This window comes from Triturus cristatus, chromosome 4_2 (genome assembly GCF_964204655.1).
Source record: "Triturus cristatus chromosome 4_2, aTriCri1.1, whole genome shotgun sequence".
In the NCBI taxonomy this organism is placed as follows: domain Eukaryota; kingdom Metazoa; phylum Chordata; class Amphibia; order Caudata; family Salamandridae; genus Triturus; species Triturus cristatus.
Window position 1 is genome coordinate 244748242 of NC_140586.1, and position 12998 is coordinate 244761239.

Here is a 12998-nt window from a genome sequence, read left to right on the forward strand (position 1 = left end):
TATGTAGATAGTAAAGGACCTTATCGGTGGGTATCGGTGGACAACTCCTAGCTGCAGTTTGTTCCCTCTATCCCTTCCCACCTTAAAAGTACACTGCTAAGCACACCTAGGCCATAGTTTGAAACAGTGGTGGTCCTGTATACAACATACAATAGAGCACAAGTGAGCTTCCCTGTTCCCAATAATGGGGAGACTTGGAACCCAACCACAAATTCCCAGACATTGCAGTGGCCGCCCTTGCCCTTTTTCTGTTGCCCTCCCTCCCTCTCACTTACTCTTCACCCTCTTGCTGTCCAACCTTCTCACTCTTGCTCTCTCAGTGGACACTCATCTTGGCCAGATTTGAACCTACCTATTAGCTAACCCCCCATATTACGCCAGTTTATATCCATTCTTTTGTGATCCATTGTCCATGTTCTGAAGCAGCACAGAAATAAGGTGCTGTAGCTTTTAGCCAGTGTTCAGGGCCCTGAATTTGTATCTTGAATTATGGTTATCATAGTACTGCTACAATGATGTTGCTTTTCAATTGGACACTTTAATTCATCTCACTGTTGCATGCTGGGAATTGTAGTTCATTTGAATTGAAAAGTTCATTTGTGTGGAAAGTTTGGCATTACTTGAAAGCATATGGTAACCCAGCGTTATCCAGTATTAGGGGTGTCTTTCATAGATTCACATGCCTGAATCATTCCCCGTCGTCGAGACGGGAGCCTCCGGTACATAAAAAAGTAATGTCCTATAGACATACATTGAGAAAAATAGGCCTAAGGGCCTCCCCTTAGCAGCCTATCCTAGTCCTTATGTAAAAAGGACCAAACTCTTAGTCAGCCAATCAGCTATCACCTCCCTCTAGAACCTTCCTGGCAGGAGCCTCAGTCCCTCAGATTTTCTACCGCACGTTGTGCTAGGGAGTCTCCAGCCTGAGTTCTCCTCAGGATTTCTTTCAAACCAGATTGTTCACTTTTTTGGTGGCTTTCTACTTCAAGGATTGAACGCAGACCACTTCAGGCCTCTTATTACTGCAGTGAGTGTTTATTTCTTCTAAAACTCCTGGCATGTCTGAATCCCAGAAGAAAGCCCTTTTCAGGGCTTGCTCTTCATGTGGGAAGAAGAGGCTTCATGTGGACGACAAGCATGACCTCTGCCTGTATTGCCTTTATCCGGACCACGTCCCTAAGGACTGTAAAATATGTAGGTCTTTCCCTCACAAGACCTTGAGAGACAGAGAGGGTCGTCTGCTTATCTGGCTGGACAGGCTCAAGGACAGGGAGAGTGTGGTATTCTCAGAGGCGAGCTTTTCCGGAACCTCTGAAGTCTCCCTGAAGATGCCGAGAGTGACGTCTCCTGGCCCCTCAGCCGCTCCTCCTATGAAGACACACAAGAAGTCTTCAGAGGCAAGATCTTCGAAATCTTCAGTGTCTGACAAGGACTCTCTGACTTTTAAGAAGCCTACCCTGTCGGCCAGCAAAATTGCGACACCTTCCTCAGCGCAAAAAAGGGCGCCAGGTCATGTCTCCACAGCGACGACGACCGTGTCCACAACGACAGCGTCGTCCGTTTTCTCGTCGACGACGACCACCCCTTCATCGTCGTCAGCAGGTACTCCTATTTCGTCTATTATACTGCTAAAACCGGCGTCTAAGTCATCGTCGACGACGAAGATTGTCCCGTCGACGACATCGTCGATGAGGAGGAGTCCACCGTCGACGGAAGAGTCGACGGCGGAGGCGTCGACGACGAGCGCATCGTCGACGAAGACATCGTCGACGAGGAGAATATCGTCGACGGAGATGCCGTCGGCGAAAACCATGCCGGTTCCTGTAGAGGTATCGGCATCTGGCAAACTGACCAGACCACAGATTACACCGGAAACGACGTCTCCAAGTAAGGTGCAAACCAATTTGCCTATGGAGATTCTTCAGAGTGAGGAGTCGGAAGAAGAGCTCTTTGATCAGGCTACTTCCCCTTCTGAGCTGTACGTCAAATGTCAAAGCACGGACGTTGAGCAGGAGGAGATGAGCGGGCAGGAACGCCCCGTCCAGGAACAGGTTCGCACGGAGGTCACCCCGATGGTATGCCTTCCCCTGTTGATCGTTAATGACCTCAAATACCTTATCCGGGACTACAAGCAACGTTTCCCGGAATCGCCAGCACTGGACACAGGGGGCCCAGTGCCTACTACAATTCCACCAACGACAGCCCCAAAGCAATCACGACCAGCGACTCAGGTCTGCCACGTGAAACCGCCACCTCAGGTGATAGTCATCGGATGAGGAGCCTGAGGAGATGGAAGAGGGGGAGGTCCAGGAAGACCACACGGACCAGGATGAGGAGGAGGAGTATGTGGCATCCTCCCCACCTTCCCCACAACCGCGCCAAGCTGATTCACCGCCAGTGGATATTGGCGGTTTTCATAAGATAGTTGAACGAGCAGCGACGCGGTTTCATATGGTCATGGAATCGACGGAGACTGAGTGCTTCTTGCATGACTTTAAGGAGCAGACGAAGAAGACGACGAAGTCAATCCCTATCATTGACTTTCTCTGGGACCAGGGAAAGAAATTAATGCTGACGCCGGCTTCCGTACCGGCGGTTGTTCCATGCCTGGATAAAAAGTACAAAGCTCCATCCACGGCACCAGCTTGCCTTAATGGACACCCGAAACCGGATTCGGTCGTGACCCAAGCGGCCCAGAAAAATTCTCGTAATCCTTCCTCTCCTCTGTCAGCCCCACCGGACAAGGAAGGCAGAAAATTGGACACAATTGGCAAAAGGTTTTCGACCACTTCGGCAATGACCATCAAGGTGGCCAACTCCATAGCCCTGTTAGGGCGTTATAACCGCCAACTTTGGGAGGATATAGCCCCATATTTAGCAGAGCTGCCAAGCGCAGTTCAGGAGGAGGTCAAGGCACTACTTTCGGAGGGCCAAACCTCGGCGGCCGAGATCATTGACTGTGCCATAGACGTGGCCATGACAGGCTTTCGTCAACTGGCTGGGGCTGCAGTCCTACGCCGGCAGGGATGGCTGAAGGCAACATCATTCAGGCAGGAAGTGCAGACGAAGGTACTGGACATGCCCTTCGACGGACAACATCTTTTCGGGGATAAAATTGATGAGGCGCTCCAAGCTATCAAGAAGGACACTGACACGGCTAGAGCGCTTGGAACCTTGCAGGCAAGGAATCAGTCCTTTCGGGGCAACAAATCTAGAGGCCAATCCTCCTACAGAGGATCCTACCAGAATAGGTCTTCGTATTCCTTCCAGAATAAGACCCAGTACCAGCAGAAGCAGCAACAAGGTCGGCAGTCTTCGTATGGAAGATCTAACTTCAGGGGTAAGAACCAAAAGAGGGGCACCGGCGGACGCCAGTGACCAGTTACTCCAGCCAGTCCAGATACCATCTCCCTCATTACAAATTGGAGGAAAATTGACCCATTTCCTGGAAAATTGGCGCCTCATCACCACAGATTGCTGGGTACTCCAACTCCTAAGATTCGGCCATTCCCTAGAATTTAACACCATCCCACCTGCAACCCCTCCCCGCAGGTTCCCACACAAACATCTGTGACTGCTACTCCGCGAAATATCGGAGATGTTGAAGAAAGGAGCGATCGAGCGGGTTCCATCGGCTCAGAGGGAGAAAGGATTCTATTCCCGCTTCTTTCTGATACGCAAGAAAGAAAAGAAGTGGAGGCCCATTCTAGATCTCAGGGCACTCAACTCTTTCCTGAAGAGTCAGTCGTTCAGGATGGTAACTCTCCAAGAAATTCTAGGCATTCTAGAAAAAGGAGATTTCATGACATCCTTGGATCTTCCGGATGCCTACTATCACATCCCGATACTCAGGGGGCACAGGAAGTTTCTACGTTTCGAGGTGGCAGGACAGCACTACCAATTCAAGGTCCTGCCGTTTGGCCTCAAATCCGCTCCGCGGATTTTCACCAAGTGCCTTTCTCCTGTGGCAGCTTTCCTGCGTCAAATGGGTCACCAAGTCTTCCCCTACCTCGACGACTGGCTGGTAAAGGCACCCACAGCTGCAGGCGCAACCAAATCCTCCAACGCCTGTACCAATCTTTTCCAACATCTAGGATTGACTCGCAATCTTCAGAAATCCTATATGTCCCCAACAAGAAGCATCACCTTCCTCGGGGCGACCTTGAATACGGAATGCACGAGGGCATTTCCTTCAGAAGAAAGAAAAAACAAGATAATATCGCTGGCCACGGCGGTGGCATCAAGGAAGTCCCTAAGAGTTCGCACCTTCAAATCACTCCTGGGAATGATGTCTTCTTGTATAGTCCTCATCCCTCACTGCAGGCTTCGGATGCGTCCATTGCAAGAAGCCCTCACGAACCAGTGGACTCAGAGTACGGGTTCGTTCGAAGACATTGTGAGGATAACACCGCGAATATCCAAAAGCCTCGAATGGTGGAAAGATTACAGGAATCTGTCTATGGGACTGCCGTTCCTGCTTCCAGCAGCGCCACTTGTGATCACCACCGATGCATCTCTGGCGGGCTGGGGAGCTGTCCTTCAGGACCTCAGAGTGAGTGGCAAATGGTCAGATCAGGAGCAACATCTCCATATTAATCTTCTGGAGTTGAGGGCTGTGTATCTAGCGCTGCAAGCCTTTTTACCACGCATCCAGAACTCCCAGGTGCTCGTCAGAACGGACACCACGACGATGCACTATCTAAACAAACAGGGAGGAACGCGTTCGCTCCCTCTATCACGCGAATCGCAAAAGATCTGGAACTGGCTTGTTCTCCATGGGATCACTCTCAGAGCGGACTATGTCCCGGGCAAGGATAACACCATTGCAGACGCCCTAAGCAGGCAAAAATCCCTCTCCCACGAGTGGGAACTCGACGCAAATTCGCTAACACACGTATTCTCAGAATGGGGAGTCCCAGGAATCTACCTGTTCGCCACCAGGGAGAACGCCAAATGCCCAAGCTACGCAAGCTGGCATCCCCAACCAAGGTCGCTCGGAAATGCCTTTTCCATAGGCTGGTTCAGCGTATTTGCGTACGCTATTCCGCCGGTCCCGATGATTTCCAGGGTCCTCAGGAAGAAGGCGGAGCCTTGTACCCTGATCCTAATTGCCCCGTTCTGGCCGAGGCAGCACTGGTTCTCGGACCTTCATCGCCTCCATCAGGACACCGATTCGTCTAAAACAGCACCCGAACCTGCTGACGATGTCCAAGGGGCAGGTGCAATTCCCGAACCTGCAATCGCTCAGGTTATCGGCCTGGCTCCTGAGCACAGAGAGTTCTGCCATTTAAACATCCCGCAGGACTGCAGGGACGTGCTAGCAAAAGCGAGGGCGGACAGTACCAACAAAACCTACTCTCTCAAATGGAAGCGCTTCTGCGTATGGTGTTTAGAGAAAGGCCTGAGACCACTCCATATCACACCTGAACAGATATTGCCATATCTACTACACTTGGCACAGTCGGGATTGGCGCATGCATCCATAAAGGTGCATCTAGCGGCAATTTCACATTTTACCAGGACTTACAAAGGCCCGTCTCTCTGGTCCAGTAGGCTTATCAAACAGTTCCTCAAGGGGCTATATAGGTCCTTCCCAAGACCTCGACGGGTCCCACCGACGTGGCACCTCAACTTGGTCCTTAACCAACTCATGAAGCACCCTTTTGAGCCCATTCATCGAGCTTCCATCAAGTACATCTCATGGAAAACGGCTCTGTTGCTCGCTCTAACATCTGCCAGGAGAGTCAGCGAGCTGCAAGCTCTCTCCATTCAGAACCCTTCATGCAGTTCAAACAGGACAGGGTGGTGCTGAGGACAAATCCCAAGTTCATACCGAAAGTGCCTTCAGACTTTCACCTCAACGAGCCGGTGGTTCTACGTTCCTTCTTTGCGAACCCTACCACGGCAGCAGAAAGGACACTCCACTCTCTGGATCTCAAAAGGTGTCTTAAGTTTTACATAGACAAAACAAAGAGCTTCAGGAAGTCATCACAGCTATTTGTGGCCTACAGTAGGCCAAGGTTGGGTATGCCTCTAACAAAACAGAGCATCTCAAGGTGGATCTCCTCAGCAATAGCATTCTGCCATGACGGGGCCGGACGGCCTTTGAGAGACAGGGTGGAAGCGCACTCCACCAGAACGATGTCCACATCAGCAGCGCTGTTCGCTGGAGTGCCGATTTTGGACATCTGTAGAGCAGCGACGTGGAAGTCACCGCACACCTTCTCCAGACACTACTGCCTAGATGCCGAACTTATGAAGGATGCGGCAGTGGGCCAGGCGGTGCTTCGCCATCTATTCCAGTGAGGTGAGCCTTCCAACATCCCGCCATCCTGGTATGCACATTCTTTACTGATTTACTGTTTTGACGTATGCCAATGTTTCAAACTGATATGGTAATATGTGTATTATCTCAAATATCTATATGGCATGCTACATTAGAAATGTGCATAATGTATTGCTAACTACTCTGATTCAGGCATGTGAATCTATGAAAGACACCCCTAATACTGGATAAGAAACGCGTTACTTACCTGTAACCGCAGTTATCCAGTATTGGTGTCTTTCATAGATTCACATGCAACCCTCCCGCCTCCCCTGGAAGGACTCGCGTCTCTCTCTAACTATATTACGCCTACCTAGCTTGGTGCGTACGAAAATCTGAGGGACTGAGGCTCCTGCCAGGAAGGTTCTAGAGGGAGGTGATAGCTGATTGGCTGACTCTAAGAGTTTGGTCCTTTTTACATAAGGACTAGGATAGGCTGCTAAGGGGAGGCCCTTAGGCCTATTTTTCTCTATGTATGTCTATAGGACATTACTTTTTTATGTACCGGAGGCTCCCGTCTCGACGTTGGGGAATGATTCAGGCATGTGAATCTATGAAAGACACCAATACTGGATAACTGCTGTTACAGGTAAGTAACGCGTTTCTTAATCTGTGAACCCTTTAAACTGGAATATCTCACTGTCGGTTCCCGCTAAGTTTACAGACTCCAGGAGCTTGTCATTACCCCCTTCCCAGAACTTTCAGGGTCACCGAAGTTCTACCCAACTCGCCGTAGCTGTTCTCTGCGCATTTTGTTTTATGGAACATTGTCTATTTTTCTTTCAGAAGAGGAGAGCTGAGCGTCCAATGCCACCGACACGGAGAAGCAGCCACTATATTTTTACTGGCGACAACTCCAAAACCATGACTCTTAATAGCACAAAAATAAAGATTATTTGAGCTGACTGTTTGATCTGTATTTCTTCCTTGTCTGGTTGGAACTTGCTGTTTAAGCTTCAGGTATGGGTAATAGTTGTATATGGTCTACTCTATGCATTTAGGAAAAGCCTCAGTCCTGCTCTGCAAAACGCAACTCCCACCTTATCTTAAAAATGTTTACCCCCATTTTTAGGGACATTGATGAAGTGAAGTTAGGCCTTACTTGTGTATCCAGTGTGAACAGTCGCAATATCACAGTATCTAAACAAAAGTAAAAAAGTGTCCCATATGCTGCAGCGTAAAGCACATGTGACGCTGCCCCAGCTCAGCTATACTTTGAGTAGCCACTCTGAAGGGAAATCCTCAAATGTCTGCATCGACGGTTAGCCGCCTTTTATTCTTGTTTTTCAGCTCTTTAGTTCATCAGAAGGCTTTAGTTGTCTGCTTACTCTGTAGATTTTTACCAGTTGCCTTTTTCATGGTTTAGTTCCGTGATTTGCTTACAGTTTGCACCTCGTGTTTCTGTAGTCTTGGCTGGCAACCCTGTACCCTACTCTCTGTAGTGACAAAAGTGCACATCTGTTCTTTAAAACTGTTATGCTCCGTCCTCTCGCAGCGTAATAGGTTCTACAACCACAGGCTCTTGGGGAGCACATAGAAATACTAAATATCCAGAGCTGAATCCTAGACAGATTTAACAGTTCTGTATCTTAAGGAAGATGTATGGCAGAAGACTTTGGGAACCCCACTCCACAGAGTTGCAGGGCTTTGTGACACAAAGCAGTGCAAACTTCCTGGTGTGGAAGTGATGTGGTGTAGAAAGTTGACGCGAATGCAGTGTTAAAACTCCTTGACTGAGTGTACTGATGTCCCAGAATTATCAGACTGCCGCATCCAGCTCCTGGCTCCCTGCCACCCCCCCCCCCCCCCCCCCCCCCTTCAAAAACCTGTGACAAAACAGGGTCTCTGTTTACCCCAATCCCGGTGGCGGTAACACCATTACCTCAGGATTACACCTGTGGCCGCCCAGTGGTGTGAGGAGAGAAGTGACTACTAGGGCAGTGTCATGAGTCGCTGGCTCCCCACGGGTGCAGAAGCGGCCGGTATTAGGCTGGTGCGACTTGTCTGCGGAAGAGGAGGCCTACTCACCGCACCTCTCGCGCCTCTTCAAACCAGTCTGCATTACAAACCCCCAAGGCCACTAACCAAAGAGGGGTTTAACGGGGGCTCAACATATACAAAAAGGAGGAGCGCTGCAGCAGTATCGGCCCCTGGCAGGACACCGGGGCAAATACGGAAGAGACTCAACCAGGATTGGGTGTTGCTTGTGAGCGCTCTGGTGAGCTGTGCTCCAGCCTGAAAACCCCCTGCAGCAGGTAAATACCAAAAGGACCAAGCACAAGGAGCAAAGGTCCAACTAGAAACCTCCAGAAACATCATAGGAGAGATTCCAAGAGATCCACCAACGAATGAGATCGGGAAGAATAAGACACCTAGGCAGAATTTCTAATCGGCAGCAGGCACGCAGAAAAATAAAAATGAATAAGATTACAAATGCAATAAAGCCAAGTGATACCCAAAGGAGCCCTCTCATATCGCCAATATTAACTATGTTTAGGAAACCGAACACATGTTCAAAGTTCAGTTTCCCAAAAGATCCAGGGGCCGTAATTTATTCAACGCCAGGAAATGTATCAGGACTCTTGCCATCCCTGGCCCCACAGAAAGTACATCTTCAAGCAAAACAGTTATCATCAGATATAACACAGGTCACATAAAAAGATCAAGAGGGTAAAGTAACCAGCCACGGGGCAGAGAAGACAGAGGGATCAGACACCCTATTAAAAAAGAAAGGGGACAATATATCAACATCCAAAAAGGCACAATTGCACACTGCATGATCCCCGCTAGCCATTGTAGATAGAATTACTGCTGAAGCGAGAAAAGATACACCCATAAAACCTATTTGAAGTGGAAAATGGCAAACACAGAGATTGAGAAATTTAAAAACCAGATCTCAATTTCACAGGATATAAAACGCACATTCCACGCCAAGAATAACCATATACCAGAAGATTCCCCAGGGGTTAAATGCAGATGTTACTGTACAATCGGATGGCATAGAGAACTCCTGGTTGAGATCTATCTCTTGCTGGCAATGGGGAACTCCTACAAGCTATGGAAGAAAAAATGATCAATTAGGAGTGTATAATTAAAGGATCTGGAAAACAAAAATACGATCATATCTTATCAAATGAGTATTAAGCAGTAATAAAGGACGACATGGAACCAAACAACAATAGTGCCATTAGTAGTAAATTCGCTCCAATATTACTTGATACTGCCTTGGACATTCCGCATTTAGGCACAGATGTAAGAGAACCAAAATCAAAGTGCAGTACAGAAAAAGCAAAAGGGCATTCAGGTGGAGAATTATGATGTCTGCTTGGCCTCTACATTTCGTTACTACATACTTTACAAGCCTCAACTAAGGCACTGGTAATGCAGTCAGACAAATTAGATATCCAAATAGACTTAATGAATATAGTCGCCACGTACATCTCGGGTATTAGTACCAAATTTGGAAACCTCAGTGATTTAATAGTAAGAGTATAAGCAATTCACTTCCTACTTCAAGCAACATGCCTATGTGGGCCGATTATCGACAAGTTAAGTACCCTTCCCACAATCCTGGAGGAGATAAGTATTAAAAAAGCCAATTTAGCCAACAACCCAACACCAATTGTTGTCAACCACAAGAAAACATTGAATATAACAAAAACCACGAAAAGAAATCTCAGGAACCCTGTGAACAGGGGAAAGGAAACCTAAGGAATTTTGTGAACCCACAGGGAAAGAAACGGAGCTTCTGAAAAAGAAGCAATTGGGTACAGTAACCCTGAATGAGGATGAGACCCCAACAGTAGGTATAAGTATAAACGACACAAAAACAGTGAGGCAATCGAGGAGGCAAAAAAAAGCGACAAAAGCAAGAGAAAAAAAACCATGACCAGTCAACAAGAATCCAGAGTATGTCCTGTATTAAAAACAAGACAATATTGCGGAATCTAGTGTCTCAACGCTCCGAATGTCAGTACAGACGAAGAAGCAAGCCAAATTAAGTGGGATGTGGAAGAGGCAGCTGAATCTGAAAAGTTAAGCCCAAATAAATCCAAACCACAATCTGTAAATAAGAGCGCTGGACAGCATGATAACAAATATTATTAATGACTACCTTATAGTGGCAGTGAAAGAAATATGAACACAAATTATAAAGGAAATCAGCAGTGGAACACAGATATTAAAAACGCAACATCAACATAAACGTCATACAAAACACAAAAGAAACCATGCGGCATAACCCACAAATCTGGGACAATGATGGCTATGGTCCAGGGCACAGGCCCTGAAATAGGGACAATATGGCATTAAGCAACAACCAAGTCAACTATACAAACCAGACCAAAGGGTCCACAATAAAGAACCACTAAGGACGCTGGTCCCATCCAACATGCCATGTCCACAAAACCTTCAATGATTGGTGCACAGGAGATCGCTCTGAGAGACCAGGTGTGTGAAACTGGCTCTGTATAAACTATCCCAAAGTAAGGTATAGTGTGTAAAGAGTCCAGTGGATCCTCAGAGGTATAGCAGAGACTAAAGTAGATGTCTTTTGTGGTAGAGTGGTTGAGCAGTCGGGCTTATCAGGAGGGTAGTGTTAACTACTTGCTGTACACACTCAGGCAAGGAATGTCACGCACTCAAAGACTAAATCCAGAACAATTGTTCGTATAAAAAGTTATTATTTTGCTTTATTTCTAGAACCAAGATTTACTTAGTAGCCGTTAAGTTAAACTCTTCATACAATGATACATTCAGTAATATAGTGAGTACTGGGTCTGTAGGAATTTTCAGATTACTTTTACAGTTAAGAAAACTTTGTAAACTGTTCAAAATTGCTTGCATTTACCCTTTGATTACTTCTTGATTACATTTCTAGTTTGGCATGAAAAACAGTCTAAACACAGGACATCGATTAAACAGGTTAACTCTGGTGAGGGCCTAAGTTACTCTGTTGCAGTACAGGACAGTTCAACACTCAAAAGAATTTGCAGAGAAACCCCACCATTCAGTCCTGTGGAGAAAACAAAGTGTCAAGTTTACAGGTGGGCAACACTGTTTTAGGATTGGAGTTTTTGGGGGTAGAACCAAGGTTCAAGTTGGCATTCAAGGGGCACCACTAGCAGCACTAGGACACCCGGGTGCAGAGTGCCAATGTTAGCCAATAGGGCTAGGGGGCACCTTGGTTGGAGACTGCTCACGGGCAGGCCACTCAGTCTTAGGCGCCAAGCTCCTAGGGTTAAGATCAGGACAAAGGGGTTCCAAGTTGGCACCATGTCCACACCACCAGTGGCGCTGGTGCGGTCGGCTGCTCAGACAGTGTCGAGAGCCTAAGGCTTTTCAATGGAGGATGTTGGTCGTGGAAATGGACAGCAGGCTGGACCCAGAAAATGGGACGAAGAGAAACCAACAACTGGAGAATGATCATGAAGAGTTGCTGGACACAGTCAGTCACGCACCTCAGGACTCCGTAGCAGCAGGTGCAGGGGTGTCCTTTTGTTTCAGGTTCTTCTCACTGGTTCCAGTCGCTCATAAGGGGTGGGGGGGGGGAAGAGGACCCTTCGGGATGAGGCTGCAGGTGTCGAGGGAAAGGGTGGTGGAGGCCATCCAATGCTGGATCACAGGTCAGGGTCACCGGGGGGGACCTCGCTAGGGTATTGGGCCACTCTTACTCTGGGTGTCCGGTGCAGAGTGATGAGAACTCGCGAATCCAGTTGTACCTTGAGTCCGTGCTTGGGTTTGTGTTGGACACATCCGGTGTCCATGGGAGTTCAGAATTCTTTGGAAAGGCAGGGCAGGTCTCCGGGGTTCTTTGAGGCTGCTGGCTGCAGGACACGCCTTGGGTTCAGCTCGAAGGGGTTTCAGAGCAGGAGACCGGCTGATAGGGCTGGGGCCAAAGGAGTTGTTGTCCACTTTATCAGCACGGCTCTTCTGTCCTGGTCACGTCGAATCTGAAGAGGCAAGGTTCAGGGGTGTCCCTAAATACTAGATTTGGTGGTGTTACAGGGGTGTGCAGGTTGGGACAAATGGGTCCATTCCCTGGTGTGTCTACACCCCCTGGAATGCCTCCCTCCAGTGGGAGGGGGGCATACGCCTCTTCCTGATTGGAGGGGTCCCCTCATCTACAAGATGGCAGAGACTGAGATGTGGGCTTTGCCTCGCCTCCACCTGAGTGGCGTGGTTGGCACAGATGGTACACCTCCCTTCCTAGCAAAGTTTTCCTGTCCGTTCTCGCACCCAAATAGGTGGGAGCCAGTTTGCTGGGAGCAGGTGAGGCAGGCCTTTGAAGCTCCCTCTTTGAGGACCCTCCCCATCCTGGTGGAGGAGGCATGACCTCTCTGCCCAGGATGCGCTTTATATCTAGACCTAGAGAGCGGAGGGCTCGCTACCCTGGGGTCCAGAAACCGTCTGGTGGTAGCAGCTGGCTTGGAGCCAGTCAGAAACTGAGAGAAGTTGGCCTCGTATATGATGTGCTCTAATTCAAGTGTACACCTTGCACCAGTCCAAACAACGCTTATGGTGATTTAGGAGGTCAAAGATAACTCTAGAAAGCTATCCAAGTGGTAGCTGTGGAGAGCAGCCTTCAGGCTTGGGCTTGAAGGAATGTTAAGCAGCTTGTTTTACCAGAATGCAACCTTATTGTATTGGTTGAATGAAAGGAGAACCACACAGT

General features: G+C 48.4%; 1 protein-coding gene across 2 annotated transcripts in view; it reads left to right on the top strand.

Moving 5' to 3' along the window:
- The window catches only part of EIF3D (eukaryotic translation initiation factor 3 subunit D), a 95697-nt gene extending 88466 nt beyond the window's left edge, over window positions 1-7231 (top strand). For both annotated transcript variants that reach the window (XM_085601412.1, XM_085601413.1), the window contains exon 16: window positions 7112-7231. In XM_085601412.1, the coding sequence (XP_085457538.1) occupies window positions 7112-7125 (14 nt within the window). In that variant the 3' untranslated portion in view covers window positions 7126-7231. The remainder of the gene's footprint in view (window positions 1-7111) is intronic.
- The last annotated feature ends 5767 nt before the right edge of the window (window positions 7232-12998 follow it).